Here is a 24,096-nt window from a genome sequence, read left to right as displayed (position 1 = left end):
GAAGTACTCGCGGGGCCTGCCGTTGCCTGTCAGAGCTGTTGCTCGTCCACAGCGCATGCGCTTCAGGAAAAGCGTGGGCGGCGGGGGCAGGGAGAGCCAGCGGAGCGGCTTTGAACGCCGTATGGAGTGAAGTACTTTGGGCAAGTGAACTATATGAACGACGAACGCTGAAGAAGAGTCAGTCTTTTAGATATTTTGCGCTGAGATGCGCTGAACTCCCCCTGGCAGTTGTGAACTGCTAGTGGCGCCGCTATGTTCTGACTTCTGGCTGACTGCTTGTGGCTGGCATGCTCTGGATCGGTCACGCTATTTTCGCAGGAATGCACTGCAAACTTTCCAATTTTTCTCCACAACGCGAGACGTTGTACTTTTCTTCAAGCTCTCTCACACATTTGAATGAAATGAGTTGAAACTGCACTTACTCTATCACACTTCTCTGTTCTCAAGCTCGCAGCAAGCAGCCGTAAGTGATCAGAAAAACACGATTGTAACATTGAGCGACAACGGTGTGACGACTACGCTCCAGAGGGGAGGACGCAGGCACAACTACAATATGTGTGGGACCGAACACCAAGAAGGAGAAAGCACACAAACAATGGCGAACGTAACAATAATGGTTTAATATGTACAACAGCGAGATGCTGACGGCGCGTGCAAGGGATGAGCCAATAAAGATCTATTATACAGAATATACACAGGGAGTGCCACGGAACGCTCGTCAATGTATGAAGAGAGCTCACCGATGTAGTACAGTTCGTTGAAGGCCTCGGAGATCACGGCACACACAATGTCCGGACGGGTAGTGGATGGCTGATATCAGATGGCCAAGTATGCAGAGATAGGGTGGCTTTCCGAATCACCGAAGTTGGAGTCCCGGGTCGGTATCCTAACGGCAGCTTTCCGCGCAGGGCGTACTGCTGGCGTTTTCCTGATCCCTTCCGGCGTCCGGCTCGAGCGGGCTGCAGACTGCTGTTCATTGTTCCGACCTTCACTTTTAAGGCCTGCACTCTCTTTGTTCACTTTCGCTGTCGGGCCCTTCTTTTGCCCCCGAGGGGGACTTGGAATGATAAGGAGGTCGTCTCCCAAGAAAGCGACCCAGATCGCAGCGTCCACTTTACACAATGCCCGATGATCCGTCGCTGTTTCAAGGAGGATTCGCAGTGTCTTTTGTCGACGCTCCACCAGCTGCCTCGCGGGTGATTCTCGGAAGCGTCACAAGAGACGACTTAATGGAGTACAGAGGGCCATCCAAAAAAAATTCAGATTAAGACATCTGATGAAAGTGTGTGTGTCATTATACCGAATAGCGCGAAAGGTTTTGATGTGTGCAATTTGTTTCCCAGAAAAAAACTCACATAAACATAGCTTCGCGCCTTCACCCTTAACTCGCCACTCCAGCTATAACGAGGATGAGGAGGTATGATGGCACGTCACCGATGACGGCATAAGGAGACTCGTTCTGGTTTGCCGATCAGTGGGGGTCAGCGCATTGTTCCTTTGCCGCCGTAAACCTGTTTTGCCAGTTTTCCCGGAGAATTGGGGATACAAGGAGCGCCCGAAGCATTACCGAGCAAGGAGAAAGGCTTTATCAGAACCCCGAACAGCCGAGTAGCAGACGACAGCGGAGTAGCAGACAACATTTTTCTAGGCCAATCAGCGAGCGTTCTCCTTATAGCGTCAGCGCGATGTTCCAGGCAGATCACAGGCTGGTACTGCTCTTCACCACCGTTGCGCACGGTCGCTTTTTGCGGCATATTTTAAATTCAGTTTCTGCGATAATTATGACTCTGTGGTGTAAATTACTTCGCATGGTGCATCTTACTGGCAAACTTAACAGTTTTATAAGAAGAAAACTGGGTGTTAAAAATGACTTCTGTGCTACTTTAAGTGATCCCGCTAAGCGATTCCGAGAATGTCCAAGCCATATAGAAATTGGTAAGAACCGGACGTCACAACGACGGCACCTTGCACATTGTTTTGTGCATTACTTTTCTCGCTAAAATATACGTAGAAAATTCAAGCAAAATAAAAAAGCGACCTAAAAGATTGCGTTTGTTATGTTGATGTGCTCGAACCTTTAGAAAAGTGAACTGCAAGATCATTTTGTTGTATCTCGCTCTTGGTCGAGCCACTTTGAAGTTTGGGACTATATTACTGGATTGTGTTTAATTGCGAACAGGTGAACGAATGAACTATTCTTTTAGACAGTTCAGTGAAGTGAACTGAACTAAATGAACTAGCTCACAAAAGTGAACTGACTTGCCCATCACTATTTCAAAGATTTACGTTTCCGCGTAAAGTACGGCGTACTCTCCGCCTCCTCCTAAGCATGGCAACAACGTCCACAGATGGCGCGATGGGCTCGCCGGTGTTTTTCTTTTTTTCTTTTTAATGTGTGTTCGTGCTTGTTGCGGTTCTGGATGTGGTCTTTGGTCTTAACCACTGATCTCGATTGTAAAAGGCTGGATCGCGGATAGGGAGCGCGAGCGTGAAGAAACCGGCCGCCATCTTACTGTACCCACAACAGTCGCCGCAGCGATCATGGCAACTTCTTGCAATTACGGTCGTACCAACCGTACTGGCAAGGTTACAGGGCCTAAATTTATACAGGTGAGTCACTCTTCATCAAGGAATAAATAGCCGTCCATTCTGTATATTTAGTTGCCCATTATGAAGTGTTTTTTTGCCCAAAACGAGCACTGGATGCAGATTGCTTGATCGCTCTTCCGACGTTCAATCGAGCACACTTGCATTTTACCCGGCGGCAAATACAGTTTGAGTGCTTAATATGCTTGAAAGAACACGTTACACTACACAGGTAGTGTTGTCATCAATATATGTGCAAGCACTCGAGCGCTTTTTTGCATGCATTGCTAGCATGGTACACGGTGTTCTCTGCGGAAGCAAGTGCCACATTAATTTCTTTGAATTACCTTCGCGCACAAGTTCGGTATTACGTCATAATGAGACCAAGATTGTCACCTTTTTTCATGTATTGGTATTGTTTTGTGCCTTGGTTTGATTTGTGACAAAGAATCCTACGTAACGGTGGTGTGGCGCGACTTGAATAACGCCTCTGTGTCTGAGCTCTATCGTCAGCTTGTTACGATAGTAATAATTTGTAGCGTGTCGTGCTATTTGTAGCAGTTTTTAAGGCAAAAGTGGTCTCTCAATACGGGTTTCGTCATGAGGGCTACCCAGTGAATAATCTGTGCAGTGTGATACGGCTGGGTGTACAGGTAAGTATCACCACGGTCCATTGATACTCTCTCTGGTCACGAAACTCCGCCGGAGAACAATAGGTCAGGTTGGCCTAGGGAGAACCGCCGCCGCGCGGAGGCGCGCGCGTCGCTACTTGGGGAGAAAACGCCAGCTGATACGGGTAAATGCCTCTTCTTTTGCCTGCGTTTTGACCAGTGTAGACGCTTGTTCCTGAAATCCACGTGTATCGTTAGACTGTGAACAGATTTCGGCTAATCATGCATGCCGCAGACGTGTTGTATCCCAGCGTGTCGCTCAGGATATGATAATTCTGGTGAAAAGGTATCATTTTTCGCGTTACCAACTGATGCCATCAAGCGAGACAAGTGGAAGCGTTCGATACCTCAGAAAGAGGACTCGCGTTTCAGCTTTGAGTCAAAGTGGACACGTGTGTGCGAGAAGCACTTTGACACGTCCGACATTGTCAGAGCGGACGAATTCCTCGTGACACGCGAAGCTCTGAATGACACCGCAAGCAAAGAGAAGGTCACCATGCCCCGCGACAGGTCAAAGCTGCGTCCTGAAGCCGTGCCACGAATTTTTGACGGGTGTCCGCAATACTAGAGAACCCCAAAACCTAAAAGTTGCGCAACGACAAGGCTGCCAGCAGCGAAACCGCTGATGAGTTGTGGTGGTAGAAGCTCGGCGCCTCTCATTGACGTTGGAACAGGAGAACTCTGCGTTCAAGACAGACAGCTATGCGCATTAGAGTAGAATGTGCGTTACTATTCATAGAAGCCCTTTGAAACCTCTCTGTTGTAACATATGAATGCAATGCAGCCAACAAAAGGCCATAATAACACGCATTCATTAATTTATCTTTTCTAGCCTGCAGTAAAACTTGCAACAATTCCTGTCGGACTGATTCACATGTGTGCATAAAAGCAGAACTTGACCGAATGAAGCGGAAGCTGTCGGACCCACAATAGAAGCAGTACACCCTGCTGAGAAAGTTCGCACATGTCTGTGCAACCTTCAAGGTGTCACATGTACCTCACATATATATATGTCCGGGTCCTAGCGTTGGATGCAGTGCGCACTAAATCCAGAAATCAACTGCAGAGCTTAATTTTTTTTAGATGTCGGCTGCACTTCTTTGCCCTAAACAAAAAACAAAAAAAAAACAAGAAGCTTAACCTGGCTACACCCAGATCACGCCCTGTTGCAGGTGGCAGGAAAGATTCACCACTGTCGGTGAACAGTGCAAATAAGTCTGGCCATCCAAGGCCGTAAGGCATTTGGTCATTTCATGAGTTGCCCTGGAACATTGTTTTTGCCGATTATCATAATTGATTATGTAAAGCCCAGTCACTCACTGCCATTGATGTTCTGTGATATAAAGTCCTCATTGCCAGTGCCGCTGATCGTGATCACTGTTGTTTCGCGAATCATAAAATGTATAATACAATCATAAAATGTAGTTAATTAAAGCCTCCATGGTGTGGGAAACACGTTGCAATAGCAGTATTGTGGAGTTCTGCTACCTAAAATAGTAAATTTGCAATAAATGATGATTGGGTTCATTGCTGTAGGGCAGGTGGAGTCTTCATTTTTTCAGACATTAAACGCGATCGAAACACTTACAGTAAAGCGTGTCGATGAGATAACTGCCTAAACACAGCGTTTTTAAGTGACAAAGCGCCGCTGCAAATTTGCGATCAGTCCCATTTGGACGTCGGTATGTGAAAGCCATTTCTCGCTGAAAGTTCTCCTCCGTCCGCAGCCGATTATACTGCTCAGAGAGCTATATATCGCTGCACACCCGTGCACGTGTAAAATAAAACAAAATTCAAAAACGTTGAATAACATTATTTGGTTTGTTGTGCCCAAAACGGCCAGCTCAGCCCACGCGCGAACATACGGCTACGATGCGCCAGACGCGACCGTCACCACCTGCTGCTTACGCGCGCGCCGCCGCGCGGCAGCTCCGGTCCCTAGGCTAACTTTCCGGCGGAGTTTCGTGACCAGAGAGAGTATCAAAGGACCGTGGTATCACGTTCCTCATCCACTGGTTTCTACTTTACAGGAAGGAACAACCTCAGTGCACGCACTGTGGTTAGCCTCTCTCAGTTTTGCATATTTTCTTACATGTTCACATCAGAAACACACCTTACACTTTAGGCTCCTTCACCCAGCAATATAATAATTAGAGATTATAATTCTTTTTAGAAGAGTTCCCCATATTCTTTTTAGAATAGTTTTTCATCTTTTTAATTTTTAGAAGATACAGGGATTGTAAACCATGTTTTAAACTGATGTTTTAACATTTGTCCAATGCATTTATTAAACAACATATTCATTTTTAACTGGTTGCACCCAAACCAATGTTCTGATGTATTATTTCCTTTGTTGTCGATGCACCATAAAAATTGGAATCATCATCATCAATGCAGGTTACTTCACAGCTGCCTCGACATACTCAAGAAATGGGTGCAGAACCTGCGTAATGCCCACAAACAGCACCTCCAGAAAGTAAAGGCATATGTGTCACATGGCATTTTTAAAGGCATTCACAGTATATAATACCTTGTATGAACTGTTGTAGATCTAAGCAGCCTCTACAGTACACTCTCAGAAATTAAAACTTGTCAGGGAACTGTGATAATTGTTTCAGTTAATAGGCATGCACATATACGCTATAATAAGAAAATTATTTATTGAGAATGCACTTTTCTGGCTACTCATGTTGTTTACATCTACTGTTGATCACATTCATTTATCACATATTATATTCTTATATATTATTATTATTATATTATCATTTATTCGATCACATTAAATTTAAAATTTAGCATATATGAGAAAATTAGGGAAGTTGCTATTCATTGCTCATTCCAACCTAAAATTGAGAGAGCGTACCTGACCATTGTCATTCCTAAAATATATATTGCCATTGTAGCAAGGTCACAAAACAATAAATGTAGTCTTTTGCGACCTCCCTGCACGTTCATTGTATCCTGAAACGCATAAGTGCAAGAAATAAACCTTGAATTTGAATAAACTTGATGTTGTATAAACTTGACATAAAATGTTGAATAATATAATGAATGATATAAAATATTGAATGAACTTGAACTCGTATATTCTCTTTACTCATCATCAGTGATCTTCATTACAAAAGCATATCGTGTTAGACTTTTTCGTTGGCGTTTCACAGACTGGGTACACGAGGGCCAAAATGACAAAATCACAACTGTTTCAAGCTCCAAATAGTCCTGTTGCAATTTGAAGACGTGGAGCTGCATTTTTTGGAACATGCTCCACATAATAAGCATGACAAAGTCAGCACTGGATAGCAGGACCCCATCCCCAAGCAGCTTTTCTCACGCTGCAGTTGTATTCAACAAAACCATGTGAGTGCTGGAGAAGGGCATTCAGTTTGGCACAACCGCGCCTGCAAATAATCAGAACAAATAAAGGAAGAAGCAAACAAACATAGAAGGGCTGTACTTCAAAGAGAGATAAGTCCTGTGTCTCAAGGAGGTGTTACCACTTTCTAAGTAACTTAATTGATTAAGCTTACATCACTACCTGAATAACTGTCCTAACGAGTGTGATCTAATTGCGTGAAGTAATTATTTGGGCTGCTTCGGTGTGTCCATATTTGCGAGGCAAAGCACCGCTGTCGTTCACTAAAAGACTCTTTCTGCGGCGATGCTTGATATAAATCATACTAAACGCATACACGGCAAAAACAACGGCTGTGATTCTACAGAACGATCTCTTTCTGCCATGCGAGTATATCTTTTCCCGGACCGTTCTTTATGGAACAATTATTGTCCAGAACGCAGTACGGGATATTATATACATGGTTGTTGTTAACCTCAAGTCGTTTCTTATTGAAATATTTGCTTGGAAACGTGCTGTAGTACAATCCCCAGCGCTGCACTGCAGTGACGGTCTAGTTTCGGAATGCAAAACATAACGTAATAGGTTTAGGTTTAGGCTTGCCTAATCCCTTTTGAGTCAGGGCAGGTGACGTGAGGGCACCACAGGCAAAAGAAAAAAGAGAGAAAAAAAACAGAAACAGAGTCTATGAAGGTTGAAGCGGTTGTAGGTGGGTCGGTTCCAGGAATGTCGCTGCTGTTGGCGCTTCCGGTCGCTCCGGCTCGGTCGATAGGCTTGTTTGCCTTGGCTTGGCTCCGATGGCTATCGCTGGCGTCGCTGCTGCTTCCTGTGTTTTCGACGGCGAAGGTTTGCTCGGCTTGGCTCCTGACTTGGATTTGTGGTCGTTTCTTAGGGCACTTTTAGTCAGCCTATCCCAGCCTCCGGCCAGACGCAACCAGTTCACGAGGTGTTGTTTACATCTTTCGGCGATGTCGCTGGGGTTTGCTGTTTCAGATGGAGTTGTCAGCCCTAGCATTGTTGCGATGTCAAGGTTTGCTGTGCGAGTCGCCTTGGTGGTGTGGCACCTCAACAGGACGTGGCTTAAGTCCTTTTTCTCCGCACCACATAGGATGCATACGTCGTCGTTGTGGTTAAAAAGCTGAGACAATCTCTCTCGCGTCAGGAGGGCCCCCGTTCTAGCTTGGAAATATAGGCCGCTAGCGCGGTCTCCTCTGTAGAGGTTGTATGGGCTGGGCTTGTCTCTGTATGTGGCGTAGAGGTTCATGCTCTGTTTGTTTCTTACGCGTTGTCTCCAGTAGTCGTTCTCAGTTTTCTTCATTTCTTTGTTGATTCCATTCTCTGGCAGTATTTGTTTTATGGCGACTGGTCCCCTTGCTGAATTTGGAATCTATTCGGTTTATTCGTTTTATCCAGTTCGTCTTTATTCCTGTGTATCTTACATGGTGGAAAATTATTTTTGCTAATCGATTTCGTGGTAGATGGATCAGTCTTCCCAAGTATCTTGTCTGTATATTGTCTGTATCTTGTCTGTATTCGAATGTTGACCATGCGACTTCCCCTTCTATGGCAGCATTCGCTGTGGCTAGGTTCCCTCCCAAAATCCATTTGCCGATCTCCCGTTGTTGGCGTTCAAGGATTTTCATGGTACTGGCGCTGTAGCATAATGCTTCATTTGCGTAGGTGGCACATGGATCTGATGTAGTCTTCCATAATAACTTGCCGACGGAATATGGGTTGTAGGAGTGGCGGGCGAGGTGCCATACGTGTCCCTTCTTTTTGTTTGTTGTCGCTACGATTGTTTTTTCATGTTTCTCCAAGTAATTTAGTTTGTCTTCGATGAGCACCCCCAGATACCTGTAGTGGTGGGTGTGTTGGACGGTGGTATTTTGTAGTCGGAAAGTTTCGTTGCCGTTGTTGTTCCCCCCAATCTTCATCCACTGGGTCTTTGATCTGCTAAACTTCATTCCGTGAGCCTCTGCCGTCCGAGTACATATGTCAAGGAGGCGATGCAGGTCTGTTGGTGTCCTGGCGATGAGTAAAATATCGTCTGCAAAAGCGAGCGCAGGGATGTGGGTCACAGTCTCCTCGCCCAATGTGTCCCGGGTACTAATCTTGATCCCATTGTGGCAGTCTTCAAGTTTTATCAAGAGCTCATTAAGGAAAATATTAAATAGATTAGGTGACAATGGGCATCCCTGTTTCAGTCCCACCATCTGTTTCACTTTGCAAGATTTGTAGGCATCCAGTTGGTACGTGCAGTAGCAGTCAGAGTACATGTTTTGTATAATGTTGATCATGCGTTCCGGGACTCCAATCTTTCTGAGTTTTCCCCAGAGTACTTCATGAGGGACTGCGTCATACGCCTTTTCCAGGTCGAGGAAAGCTAAGAATATTTCGTTGCCTGTTTTCAGGGTGAGCTCGATCAGTTGGGTAAGGATATACAAATTATCGCTTCCTCTTCTGTCTTCGCGAAAGCCATTTTGTAATTCGCTCAGCTTATCATCGAAAGTTTTCGCTACAGCTTTCTTTTGTTAATGACAGCTGCAAACAATTTGGCAATGCTGTTTTGTAGCGTTATGGGTCGATACGAATTGAGATCGTCTTTTGGTTTTCCTTGACCTTTGTGTATTAGTCGGACTGTGCTTTGTTTCCACTCGTTGGGTAGTTGACCCGTCTCTAATATGTCATTAAAGATTCTTCTGAGGGCTTCTTTGGAAATGGGCTGGAGTATTTTTAGGAAATCATTTGGGATCCCATCTGGACCAGTGGCTTTACCCTTCGCAAGTCTGTTGATATGTTCTGTTAATTCCTGTTCTTCAATTGGCCTCAGGAGCTCTTCCTGCTCGTCTTGAAGTGGTTATGTTGTATATTTGGCTTGTGCACTTGTTCTTTTCTGAAGGTCGTCTTGTTGTTGACTGAAGTAGCGGGTCATGTAGTTCTCGATTTCTTCTTTACTGCTAAATCTCTTTCCTTCCTGATGGCATAATGCAGTTACAGTTGTGGGGTTTTCTCTTTGATTTGTTAGGATTTCTATATAGTTCCGAAATTTTTGTCCCTTTTTCCGTCCAGCTGTATTGATATCTTCCTCTATACTTTTGTAATATTCGGCCATCTTTTTTGCTATTAATCGTCTGGTGTCTCTTTGTTGGTTTTCGTAGGACTCTTTTTCGGCTGAGCCTTCAGATTTGTTCTTGTTCGCCTCTCGCCAAAGGCGACAGAGTCTTTTTCTCTCGTTTATGGCATCGATTAATTGTTTATCGCACCACGGTTTTTGTCGGCTTTCTTTCGATCTTCCTTTTGTTTTCCCTATGTTATCGCTTGCCGTGCTTTCTAACACGTCCGTGAACCTTGCGTAGTCCGGCGCTTCTGTCATTTTGAGCATCTCCTCTTCCAACTTTTCCTCGTTTCCAACCTTCCATCTTGGTTCCCGCATGTGTTTTATGGGTTTGTTCCGATTTTTCCTTTTGTGATGCGTCATTATAGTTACTTTTATGCGGTTATGGTCACTGTCACAGCTAAATTATTTTTCTTCGTCGATGTCGATTTTATTGATGGTCAGTGGGGATTGTTTCCAACGGGGGCAGGCGAGTGCATAGTCAATGCATGTCTCCTGAGAGCCTCTACTCCATGTCACGACGCCGGTGCATCTTTCGTGGAGATTCAGTACGTCCATGTTGTTATCCCTGACTATGCTTCGCAGGTGCTGTGCTCTATCGTCCCTTTCACTTAGTTCTGCTAGATGGCAATTGAAATCACCGAGCAACATTATCGGGATTTCTGGTCGCGCCTGTTTCATTAGTGCTATATCCCGGGTGATGCACTGGCAAATGTTTTCGTTCCACTCTGGCTTTTCGTTGGATGTCGCCATGTAGACTATGTGCTTCCGAAACACCTTGAACTCAGCCCACATGTGTTCGGAGCACTTTGTTTTGGATATTAGTTCAGCGTGCTCTTTGTTGAACATTATTCCTATCCCCACCCCCCTTTTTTTCTCGTTTGGTTCTCGGTTGGCTCCTATCCATTCCCATTTTCGTCCGATGTTGGGTTTTTCTTGGTCTCTTAGGTGCGTTTCTGTTACGGTATAAATGGTAATATATTCCTTTTTTGCATTCAGTTCCAGCTCTGTCCATTTCAATCTACTTCCCCCCTGTAGGTTTAACGTTGCTATTTCAAAGGTGTTTCTTATGGTCTGTTTTCGCTGTCGTTTCCGCTTCGGTCGTGTGGTTAGTAAAATCTCGGATGATGTGCATACTGAAAGTCTCTGTCGTGAGCCGATGGGTACCATTGTTGCGTCCGTCTGTGGTTTCCCAGCCGAAAAAATGGAATTGGTCCTATTGGACAATTTCCAGTTGGGACCAATTCGAATTCCAGTTGTGTTTTTGTCACCCAATTGGACTGAAACCATTTAAAAACAATTGGTCCTCCCATTAAAACCCATTAAAAGCAATTGGTCCACCCATTAAAAGCAACTGGTCCTCCCATTAAAAGCAATTGGCTCTCCCATTACAAACAATTAGTCCACCCATTAAAAGCAACTGGTACTCCCATTAAAAGCAATTGGCTCTCCCATTAAAAGCAATCGGCTCTCCCATTAGAAAGAACTGGCATCCTCAGGCAGACCCATTGGTCCCATACCAGCTAACCAATTAAATGCAAATGGTTATGATAAATGGTCCAACTGGAATATCTCAAGGGGACCAGTTGAAAATGCCATTGGTTTGATAAGAGTTTCACACAAACACACACAGAAAGTAACAACTTGAGTATTTATTCATGTCTGGACTAGACTGGTTGACTAGACATTTTCAGATATCTTGGTACACGAGAATCAAAGAGGTTTTTAATTTAAAAAAATATAAGCTTCCTAGGTACTGTGATAAAACAAAACATTTTGTATGTGATTCTAAAGGAGTACACCTTGTATGTGATACTATGGGATAAATCACTGCAATCTTGTATAGCACTTGCATGTGATATCAATGGGTAACAACTTGAGTATTTATTCATGTTTGGACTAGACTGGTTGACTAGACATTTTCAATTATCTTTGTACACTAGAATCGAACAGGTTTTTAATAAAAAATATAAGCTTTATAGGTAGTATGATAACAAAAACATTTTGTATGTGATTCTAATGGAGTAGGTCTTTTATGTTATACTAATGGGGTAAATCACTGCAGTCTTGTATAGCACTTGCCTGTGATACCTATGAGGTACGTTCTGTAGCTTTGGCAGTTCTGTGTGCCTCATCCTTGTCTATCACTCAGTATGTCTTTCCAGTCTTGCATAGCACTTGTATGCAATACTAATAGGGTAACAATAGGGCATGTTGGTGTTAATCTTTCATGATGAACTACCACTAGGAACGGGACAGAGAGAAGAGACGACAGGATAGGTGCTAGACTTCCAACAAAAGAATTTATTGGCATAAGACTGTCACTCATCATTCTTCACTTTGTCCCACATATTTAGGAATTTCACTTCGTTATCAAACAAAGTGATAGAAGCATGACTTACACACTGATGCTCGTTTTTTCTTATTTCGAACGCCTCTATTGTTTCTCTGGTACGCTGATCACATGGACGACCTTTTATCCTAATCTTCGAGAATCATGGAGAGCAGCCACATGTGCTACTATGCACACACAAGTGATCAGACGGAGTACCCTCAGGGTAGCAGCATGCTCCCTTAGCCTAATGTTTAAGTAACGCCTCATCTGGCCAATGTATCATTTACCATAGGTCAGCAGTATTTCATAGGCCACGTTTTGCCTTATATGGAACAAACTACTTGAGATGTTGAGAGGCACTGGTCGTCATACCATATATACATAAATTGTCCCATAATTTACAGAAACCTGCAAACAGGCATTCTATTCCTGTGGCACTCACTGCTCGAGAAAAATTAGGGAAATTGTGCAATATGGCCTGTCATAGAAAGAACATCGGTCAATGTGACATAAAACATTTCAAGCAGTTTGTTCCATGCAAGGCAAAACGTGGTCTATGAAATACTGCTGACCTATGGTAGATGATACATTGGCCAGATGAGGCGTTACTTAAACATTCGGCTAAGGGAGCATGCTGCTACCCTGAAGGTACCCCGTCCGGTCACTTGTCTGTGCATTGTAGCACATGTGGCTGTTCTCCGTGATTCTCGGATGCGAGGATAAAAGGTCGTCCATGTGATCAGTGTACCAGGGAAACAATAGAGGCGTTCGAAATAAGAAAAAACGAGCATCAGTGTGTAAGTCATGCTTCTATCACTTTGTTTGATAACGAAGTGAAATTCCTAAATATGTGGGACAAAGTGAAGAATGATGAGTGACAGTCTTATGCCAATAAATTCTTTTGTTGAAAGTCTAGCACCTATCCTGTCGTCTCTTCTCTCTGTCCCGTTCGTAGTGCTAGATCATCATGCTAAGGGGGTAAATCACAGCAGTCTTGTATAGCACTTGCATGTGATACCAATGGGGGTACACCTTGTAGCCTTGGGTGCAGTTCTGTGTGCCTCTTCACTCCTGCACTTCAGTGTCCCTTGTGGTTCTGAAAACATACCCAATTATGAATAGGGATCCACTTGTGGTTCCCAAATATTTAACAAATCAACAATACAGGAGCTCACTGCTGCGGCTACACAACAATTTTGGACAAAAACAGGGTGCCCACCAATCTGTAGACTTCACGGTACATATTTTCTCTTTACTGTTTAAGGGAACCATTTTTTCCCCTGCGTTGGGGATCCTCATACCCTCCTCGTTATGATCCTTGTCTCTTTTTTGTTAAACCCATTTATGCTTTTACTTTTAAAAGTTACTCATGAGGCTGCCCTATTTTTCTCCCCGAGCTTGTCGTATTGACAAACTGTTAGCCGCGGTAACGTTGATGCTGCATGCCACTCAATCACAATCATTGGGACTTGTGATTCGTTATCCCTTTGGCACATATCAAGTTGAGCTAAAACTAGGTTTCGGTAAATTTGCTCTTCATGCTGTAAAACGAGGCATGCGAACCCAGCCCCTGTGCGCGTCACAGAAAGAGAAAAACAACAAAGGCGAACATACCTCTATGAGTCCGGATCGCTGGGCGGTGGTAGCCGAAGCTGACGTCCGGGTCTGTCCTGTCAGTATAACCATATAACGTCGACGACGGCATGGATACTAAAGTTTACGAGCACACGGTTAGTATTCAGGGGTAGTCATTTATCACGAACACACTGAATTACGCGGCTGAGATGTCACCGCGTCTCTCGTGGCCGTTGGTCGCTCGCGTATTCAAAAGTGCCAGTAGCAGCCCTGCAGGCAGCCGCTTTACACCACAGTTTCGTAAATGGCAGCGAACATTGCATATGAACAAGATCAAAATAAATTGCTTTTACTGATATACGTCTAATTAATTATTGCGGTATTTTCAAGTTAATTGTGGCTGCACTAGGTCAAGAATTGGTATCACGAAATGAACAAAAAAGGATGGCTGCAATATATCGGCTGGATATCAACATGGCGGCCGTTTTTTTTTTTCTTCGGAGGGTTGATTGATTTTAATTGATGACGATGATCTGGGTGTTTTGTGATGCACAAACTAGTTTGTTTAATTATATATTTTGAATCACCATCCCCGCGTATCGACACGTGTATGGAACGTTTACATGATGACAGTTTAAAATTTGAAAAATAATTGGGAGTGCCAGTTGGATTTCCAGTTCGCAATGGTGGTGTGTCCAATTGGAACTTAGGAAATTAAACCTTAGTTAAATATTACAAAGTAACTAAGGCCCAGTTTGTCAAATTGGGTGGTCAATTGAAACATGTGATGTGACAGACTAGATTTATTTTCCTTCTGAAGTATGAGTATTGGAATTTCAGTTACCAATTAGCATGAACCATATGTGACTCCAGCGTCTAATGGCTTATCCAGTTCAACATTGACTGAGCAGTGTACAACTAATATGGCCAGGAAGCCGGCTGGAGTTGGAATTTGGTTTATGAATTCCAATTGGGCAGCCCAGTTGGAACTGAAGTGCCCAGTTGGTCCCCATTGGTTTTTGTATTGGTCTAGTTGATTCCAATTTCAGCTTCCAATTGGACCTTGACTTTCCAATTGGCTGTCCAACTGGAGTCCAAGGAGCCAGTTGGACTTCCCAATTGGTTTTAAAATTTCCAACTGGACATCCAGTTGGAATTAAAAAATCCAATTGGCTTTCGTGTTGGTCCAGTTGAGTCCTATTGGTACCAATTCAAATTTCCAATTGGACCCATTCCTTTTTTTTGACTGGGATCCATGAGGGAGGTCGAGGGTGGGGGTTCCGCCTGGCGTACTGTTGACGTCTCTCGTTGTTTATTATGTTGCGTCTCGGTCTGATGTGGCTCTCTTCGTCTAAAAAAGCCACTATCGCTTGCGCGAGTTGTTGCGCTACCTTTCCGCTGCCTTCGGGCGAAAAGTGAATACCCGACGCTTCAGCTCCCTTTAGCACGTGGTAGTTGTTGAGGAATAACATGCACGGTGTCGTTTGGCATGCAGCTTGCATGTTTTTATTGACGCGCTTTATGCTGTCGCGTATTTCTTGACCCCTTTCCCGGGTGAATGGTACCGAACAGATTCCCACTGTGTGATTAGGGTGATCTTGCAGCCATTGAGTAGCTTTTTCTATGATGTTCGATGCTATGCTGTCAGGCTGCTGTCCGTCTAACACATCATTTAATCCCGCCATGAGTACGAAGAAAGCTCCGTCGGGTCCCACGTCCGTATCCACTTTGTCCATTTCGTGGAGTATGGCATCTGCTTTTGCGCCCGGCATTGCGTGCAGGGTTACCCTTTTGTCTCCAGCTATTTCTCGCAACAGCGGTCTTTTTAACCTATTTAGGTTGGAGTCTCCTATTAGGACGACTTCCTTGCTTTGCTTCAGGGCCGTCTGGTGATTCATGGGTGGGCGATTGGTCTGGGCCCGCGTGCACGAAACAATCCTAAGTGTAACACTTGGCAAGTGTTGCACTAACGCGTTAGTGCACTAAGTTTAGGATTGCGGTTAAGTGGCTTGCACGAACACTTCGACGACCGCCCTAAGTCAAGTATTCTAAAGTGGATCGTGGCTACGAGCAGTAGCAGTTTTCGGAGGCTCTCATTGGTAGAAAGAGAACTTCCGGAGTTCATCCCAGGAAGTCGTGCGTCACGGCATGTTTGGATTCTGGGTCGTCTGCTTCTGCCGTCGCACGTAAACAGTTTGTAGAACCACAATAAGGTATTGTACTATCATTGTAGCTGCAAGAACGAGTTAGGTCACTTGTTGCGTGCTTTTGTTAAATAAAGTAAAGCCTGTGGCCCAAAGTATGTCTCGAATTGCTCGATGATTGGGAACTTATCGCCAACGGCAGTGCCGGTGAGAGGCACTTCGCGTGCGGCGATCATTTTGAGAGATGTTGCTAACGAAAAGCACAACACGTACGGCACCCACAGCATAAGGAAATGAGACGTTGTTAGTATTGCGAGGAAAATGCGTACTGTATTGCGAGATACAGTTGTGGCCAACGACGAATCTTCGATACACGGTTCATAGCGGCCGACATGTTAGTCCTAAGCTTTAGTGCGGTAGTTTAGGGTGCTCCTAGGACCCTTGGCCAGCGTCCTAAATTGCGCGGAGCGAGCGCCACCACTTTAGTGTTGTAGAAGTTTCGTGCAAGCCACTTACGGCTCCGGCACTACACTAAGTGGGGAACTCGTTAAGTATTACACTAAGTTTGTTTCGTGCAAGCGGGCCCTGACGCTCTTCTGGACTGACCCCAATTTCGGTAGAGCCACCTGTTGGGCTTTGGGTTCTTTCCACGCTACGGTTTTCCTGATTTGTCGCCATATTGTTTTGGCTCGATACTTGGAGTTTATATAGTTCTCTTTTTCTAGGACTTCTACTTTGTTCATTAGAGTTTCGATTAGTTCCTGTCTCATTTTCCGTAGTGATCTCAATCATACGGTTTTCCAGGTCTACGATTTTTTGTCCTGTTGGGCTTTCTGTAGCTGCTTCTGCCTTCCTGAGTTTGTCGTTCTCGCGCTCTAGCGTGGTGAGCCTGTCCACCATTGATTGCTTGTCGGCGATTAGTTCCTGCTTTCTAGGGTCTTATTGTTTTCCTTGATCTTCCGGATCAATGCGTGTTGGTTTTCTATCTGTTTCTCCAGTTTTTGGAATGTTCCGCATATATTACACTCGAAGCGGGCGTTGAAAGCGCGAGCCTGTTCGTAGTTATCAAACTCTGTTTCGTCCACGTACATCCAACGCCTACATTTATCGCACTGTATCATTTCCTCTGCTTCCGGTGTCTTCTCCATATCGGCTTATGCAAAAACGGAAAATCCACTGACCTTTTGAAAAGCGCGCCGCTCTACACGGACCTCTTCACTTCACCTTCACGAGGATAATTAAGAATCGAACGGCAGGACACTTGTGAAACACTGTTAGGATACATCAGTATACTGGCACCTTACAAAATTGTGTGATGACAAACAACGACCAATGCTTGCAGCGCAATAAATACTCACAATCTCTGTTGCCTCCCATTGTTTTCTATGGGCACACACAGCACTTTAGGGCCCACCAACATGGCGACCCGAAGGCACGCCTCTCCCCCACGAGTCCCTCTCCGATGCGCGATCCAGCCTTTATACATAGAGATCAGTGGTCTTAACAGGGTGAGCTGGTGAACTGTTGAACTGATATTTATTCACAAATTTTGCAAATTGGTAACAATTTTTGGCCCGTAGTAGTAAAATTGCATGTATTTTTCATCATTTTGTCTACGTAGAAGCCGCGGGATCGTTACTAAACTATATTCTGCCCATCTGCCTTACCAAAGAAGAAGAGGTCCTGCACTCTTGCGAACAACATTCGATTAGGCCCGCGGTTGTGCCCCTACCGCCCCTACCCCGTAGCCGTACGATGTCAAAGCGCCCACTCACTGGAAGCTATTGTAATAGCGCTCCTAACCTGATAATTAGTAGGCATGAGTGGGAGCTTCCACATTGTACGGAAACCCTTGAAGGCGAGAGGTTTGAATTCGATAGCCCGCAAATGCTTGAGGCAGAAGAATTAGATAGAAAATGGAAATTAATCTTGAAAAAAAAGCGCCGTTTTACGAGAACCGAGCTACTAGTATACCTAGAGCTACTCCACAGTCCCGAAAGCACAAGTGTTAGAGGGAAGTACGCAGTTACTATTCTGGCTGAAGATCGCGTCTTAGACATTAAGTCAATTTCTTGTTTCGAAGATTTTGAAATTTTCAGACCAGTAATGTTGGCTCGAATGAGGGTGAAGTGGGGCAGCATTATATCTAAAAGTATAAAAATCCAATTAAAATTATCCACATACTGGGGAATCATCAATGAACATAAGCGCGTAAAGCGCGGAAATAACTTAGTCGAAGACCTGAGGCAGCTTTGCATTAATGGCGAATTCGTTGACTACTTTATTCACGTAGAGACGGAGACCTTTGGTGTGCACAAGATCATACTCGCAGCAAGGTCATCTGTGCTCAAAGAGGTCTTCAACCACCATCCACAATCGTATACGATTGTTGGATATAGTGTTGAAGCAGTTAAGTACCTTGTCCAATTCTTCTATTCGGATTCGTTAGAAAACCCTGATATTTCGGTCGCATTAGAAATGCTTAATCTCGCTAAAACATACGATTCCAAATTGCTCCAGGAAAACTTATCGGAGTATCTAGGGACAAGGGTAAGTCATCAGAACGTAGTCGCATTCATGCAGGCTGCCTGCATCACCCAGTGTGATGACCTTCGTGGGTACATACGGGAGTTTGTTGCCGCAAACCCCGAAGTAACCCTCTCTGAAGCCTGGCAGGGTATGGTAGAACATTGTGCAGGGGTGGGGGCACCCATCGAATTTGTTTAGTTAAATACAGCTGTGTGTATTAAAAATTTTTTAAAATATTGAAATTTCAAGAAACCTTCCAAATTGCAACCACTGTCTTAGTAGTGATGTTGTACAGCAGTGTCCGTCAGTTTCGATAAGGTGGGCCCATGTTTGCTTCTTGAGTCAATTAATAGACTATGTTTGTTTCCTCACAAAGTTATGATATAGTGCAGACATGTGTGACAAATGATCTTAGGGTGGATTCATGGGATGAAACTTTATGCTGCAGCTGTGTTCCTGTTACGGTTGCACGCAACCGAAGTTGCACCAAATAGATCCCTTTTATACAGCGAGCATCTCTAAATGTCGTAGTGGTCACTGAGCTCGCGAGATGGCATGAAAGAACATCATTGTCATCATTTTCGTCCAATTGTACTGCGACTTCAATCGTACTTCAATAATTTTGCATAATTTTCACTGGTCAGTGATAATTTCATTGTCTCGCATACTGCCGCTGCAATAACTGACACATGGCAGTCTCCCTGATTGGTCGTGCTTGCAAGCCCGAGCCGTGTTATCGACAGGTTGCAGCTAGAGTTTCAGGATAAATTACTTGTGAAGCGATCGACACTGCATCTCTGGTTGCAGGGCATGACCAGACCCGATCATGTGGTCAAGGAATCCAATGTGGGCCTCTTGCACGACACTCACAGTGGAGAGCTTGTGCTGAATGGTCGACCGGGCCACTTGCAGTTTCACCTGCCTCTCCAAGACAAACAGCTCCACAACGTATGTGATTAATTTCATTCTCATTTACTCGCTCACCACCAGTGGAATGACCCGTAAAGAAACAACCACAGTTGAACCTCTCAATAACGAACGTTGATTTAACGAAATCCTCCGTTTAACACAAAATTCCCGCCACTCGTATGTGTCCCAGTAGACGCCAGTGTATTTTTGCGCCCGATTTAACGAAATAAATTTGTTTGGTCGCCTCTATTTAACGAAGTCTCTGGCCCACGAAAGTCTTCTGCGCCTGTCATTCCCCTTTACCACGAAGAAGAAGAAGAGGAGGAGGAGGAGGAAGAACCTTCCCTCTCAGTTGACCTCGCACGGGTTTTCGTTGGTTACTGCTGTTGTCACGTGTTGTAAGCATAAAAGGGTAAAAGGAGCATGTAGATGTGCGGCCGCTTGCTGCTGGTAATTTTCGGTACGCTGACGCCGTTTCGAAACCGGCGCGTGGGCCTCTTCGCACCTGTTTTCGGATTGTTGCTTTCTCGCGAAGTCGAATTTGCTTTTGTTGATGGCAAATGGCGTTCTGCGGTACGCGCGGACCAGGTAGTGGCAGCAGCCATCTTTTTGTTTCACTTGGAGTGTTCTATGTAACAAATTTCTCTATTTAACGAAACAAAGAGCCAGCATTTACAAATGTGTTATGTAGAGGTTCAACTGTAATCTGTCTTTACCAGGCAGAGAGGCTCAAATTCTGAAGCTCTACGTGGCATTCAAAAGATATATATGCCCATTATTAGATCTTGGATTCCATACTTTCTGGCCTTATTTGCAAAACGAAGTCTTTTGCGATTTATTTGGTTGAGAATTTGGATATTATCGGGTTTTTCTTTGAACAGCCACTTGTTTGCACTATTTCATTCTGTTAAATTTCTCTAAAATTCCCATTTAGTTAGCCGTACATGTAAGTGCATAAAAAGTTTATAAAAACTCTAAAACTCTCGGTGCGAGGGAAGACAATAAAAGGACAGGAAACTAGACAAACGTATCGTTTCCTGTGCTTCTATTGTCTTTCCTTGCAATGAGTGCAATGAGTCTAATGTCTTTCCTTGCAACTAGAGGTAGCGATCATTTTCCTCTATATATTTCGCACGACAGACTGCCCCTCTCAGCCACTGCTGGACTGATTTCTTTCACAAACTGGAGACGTTTTCGTGCGGGCCTCAGAACATCTGTGCACACCGGTATGTCCCCAGAGGCTCTCTCTCAAGCAATTACCCGCGGTATTCAGGACGCGGTGGTCATGTCTAAAAGGGTAACAGGCCATATCGCCCATTCCCCCGCTATTAATCACCTTAGAGCATTACGTCGCCGAGCAGAAAGAACGGCTCGTCGGACAGGGCAACTTACGGACATTGTGGAATACCGCCGGATGAAAGCTAAAGTAACACGAGAACTTAAAAACGAGGACAGGAAGCGTTGGCGTAAGTTTTTCCACCACCTTTCACCGTTCAATCCGGCCACGAAGATCTGGCGGACAATCCGATCTCTGAAGGAGGCGCCCCCTCAAAAGAATCCTCTCGCGGCCTTGGCTATCGTTCAGCGTGTAGACGAGCAGACGCTTGCGACGGACTTCTGTGTGGTACTAACGACTCCGGCGGCTGCCTCGACCATGCCCCTACACCGCAGTTTTGTCCACAGTTTGACGGCTGAACTTCACCACGACTGGCCCCGTCCCCCGGAAGTTATGGACCGCGACTTCACACTAATCGAGCTAAAGGCAGCGTTGAAGCTTGTGAACGCCGCCTCGTTCCCTGGGCCCGATAAAATCACCTATGCCGCCCTACGAAACCTTGACGGGCGGTCACTCCAAGCTCTCCTTCATGTCTATAATACCTCTTGGCAACAAGGATCTTTACCACATACATGGAAGGAGGCATTGGTTGTTCCCATCCTGAAACCAGGCAAGCCCCCAAATGCCCTATCCTCCTTTCGCCCGGTGAGCCTGACAAGCTGTATGGGGAAACTGATGGAGAGAATGGTTTTGCATCGCCTCGACTGGTGGCTCGAAAAACAACGTGCGTTCCCTCACGAAATGGCTGGATTTCGTCGCCATCGAAGCTCCATGGATCCAGTTCTCGACCTAGTCTCTACAGTTCAACATGCTCGAGCCCATCGACGGATCGTCCGATCGGTCTTCCTTGACATCAAGCGCGCATATGATACCGTCTCGCACATTTGTGTGCTGCACGCCTTGCGCTCGTTTGGAGTATCCGGTCGGCTCTTCATCTGGCTCCAAGACTTCCTTACGGATCGAACTGTCACTGTCCGTACGTCCCAAGGCCAAAGCCCTCAGCATCCTGTTCCTCAAGGAGTCCCCCAAGGAAGCATTCTCAGCCCGACACTCTTTAACGTGGTGATGGCCGGCCTACAATCAGTAATTCCTCGCAAAGTGTCGTTCTCCGTGTATGCAGATGACGTCGCCCTTTGGACAGTAGGAAAATCACGCCCGGCTCTCCAGCGCCGCCTGCCCAGCTCGCTTTAAACAATATCGATACGTACCTCACGCACCTCGGGATGGACCTTTCACCAGAAAAGTGTGTCGAGCTCCCTTTCACGCGTAAAGCTATGGCCAGTTTCCCTCTTTGGCTTGGTTTAAAGAAGATTGAAGCGGTACGCTTTCACCGCTTCCTTGGCGTGGTAATCGACTCGGACTTGCGCTGGGCTCGGCACATTAAACACCTTGAAAGTAAAGTGCAGCGATGGCTCCCCGCAATTCAAGATCTTTCTGGCTCAGGATGGGGCTGTGATCAGCGTTCCCTGCTCGCGGTTCACGCGGCATCGGTGAGGGCAACTGTGCTTTACAGCCTTCCTATTCTGCACAGGATATCAACAACTTCATTAAATACACTTCGATCCCTGTTTGCTCGAAGCCTTCGTCGATGCCTCGGAGTTCCAAGAATGGCTGAAACACGGCAAGTAGTGGCTGAAGCGGGTGAGCTCCCGATTGAAGTTCTCCGTGAACGGGAAACGGCTCGGCACTACCTCCGTTTGCGTGCTCACATTCCCCGCCACCCGCTACTCAGGAAAATTCGATATCGCCCTGGAAGCGACTTCTATCGACTAGCGCAGAGGACACGCCAGACTCTCACTAGCTTCATAACTAAGGACACTATACCGCCGGAAGCCCCCTGGTCTCTCCCGGTACCGCCCACTTTTGTACGCCTCCCAAACCTTCTGGAAAGAAGAGATCAGGTCCCCCCTCAAGTCCTCCGAGCCCATTTTCATGCTCTGGTAGTCGAGAAGTTTTCTACCTTTACGGCAGCATATACTGATGGCGCATCCCGAAACAACAAGTCCGCCTCAGCCTTCGTCATTCCATCCGAAGGCGTCGTGCACGGAAGACGCCTTTCACATCCAACCTCCTCCACAGCTGCGGAACTCTATGCCATCCTTTTCTTTCTACAACACATCGCTGATTTTCCACCCCGGGAATGGGCAGTCTTTACAGACTCCAAATCTGCACTTCAAGCAATTGAAAATTCCGGCATACGAGGCCCATCCGCACCCCTAGTCACAGACGTGTTAATGGCTTACCACACTATCTACGCCGCAGGCCACAGGCTAGTTCTCCAGTGGGTCCCAGCCCATTGTGGTGTCGTGAGGAACGAGCAGGCCGACAGCGCCGCAGAAGCAGCACTCTCGTATCGGAAACGGACCCGTATTGTTCTGCTGAGAGGAGACCGCCGTTCAATTCTGCGACGCCTAGTGACACCCCTGGCTTCCCGCCAACGGACAACCGACATTCTTCCCCCCTCTATGTTGAACAGAGTTGATCCCACGCTCTCTTTCCGCATGCCACGAAACACATCTCGTCAAGATGCTGCATTAATCCACCGAATGCGCCTCGATGTGGCCTTTACAGCTCAGTGGCGTTACCGCTTGAGACAAGTTGACTCTCCCACCTGCTGCCACTGTGGTGCTCTTGAGGATCTGGAGCACATTCTTCTTCATTGTCCTCACTACCAACCTTCCCGAACCACACTCTCCGAGTCTCTTCGTCAGCTGGACTCTCGCCCTTTCTCCCTATCGAAATTGCTTGGTCCCTGGCCCAATCCAGCCCAGCAATGCTCTGCGCTCAAAGCTCTTCTGACATTTCTGGACACCATCGGACTTCGATCGTTATTGTGAAGGGGCTCGTTATTTTATTCCCCCATTCCACCCAGCAATGGGGTAGAGTATCACCTGTTGCGATGAAACTCCCCACTCTCCAAGGTCGAAAATAAAGTTGTTGTTGTTCTTGCAATGAGGGTGTTACACATTTTAGGATGTATCACCGACCCGCCGCGATTTTAACTTTGTTTTAAAGAAAGTTTGCTTATTTTAATGCGGAAGCGTTTGTACAGAGTTTGTAGTATAAATGGTCATTAAGACATTATGTCGCTATTTTAACGATAGAGTAATGAATTTATGCAACTACCGCTGCTTTAAACAGTGTCATAAAGAGTTTTCTGACTACTGATGGTCGTTATGACATTCCATAACCAATTTCAAGATACGGGTCATGACTCGACTTTGTGCGACTACCGTTGCTCCAGATAGTGTCATACAGTGTTCTATGACTACCTACTAATGTCATAATGACCTTTGGTACTCGTAAAACACTGTATGACGCTGTTTGAAGCTGCAGTGTCCAGTCATGGCACGTAATACAGTCAAATTCGTTTGTTATGATCTTCGATATAACACTGATATTCCGATGAAATTGCTGGTTCCCGTCAGCTCACCCTACTGAAGTACTATATGTAAACAAGACATCGATATAATGATAGCCGTGGAAGTGTTTCCTAGCGTATAGCGATTAGAATTCTCCTGGTGGCCGGTAAAATGCAGAAAGT

General features: G+C 45.5%; 1 protein-coding gene across 4 annotated transcripts in view; it reads left to right on the top strand.

Annotated features, from left to right (window-relative positions):
- Positions 1-17,267: 17,267 nt before the first annotated feature.
- Positions 17,268-24,096, top strand: part of LOC135366411 (WD repeat-containing protein 75-like) — a 61,719-nt gene continuing 54,890 nt past the window's right edge. Inside the window, exons 1-2 of one of the 4 annotated variants that reach the window (XM_064599093.1) lie at positions 17,268-17,286; positions 19,115-19,255. In XM_064599093.1, coding sequence (XP_064455163.1) covers positions 19,197-19,255 — 59 coding nt within the window. In that variant the 5' untranslated portion in view covers positions 17,268-17,286; positions 19,115-19,196. The other 3 variants (XM_064599094.1, XM_064599092.1, XM_064599095.1) reach the window with 3 other exon arrangements.

The sequence above is a fragment of the Ornithodoros turicata genome, chromosome 8, assembly GCF_037126465.1.
Source record: "Ornithodoros turicata isolate Travis chromosome 8, ASM3712646v1, whole genome shotgun sequence".
NCBI lineage: Eukaryota > Metazoa > Arthropoda > Arachnida > Ixodida > Argasidae > Ornithodoros > Ornithodoros turicata.
Note: the sequence above shows the minus strand (reverse complement) of the source record. Positions and strands in the feature narration are given on the sequence as shown.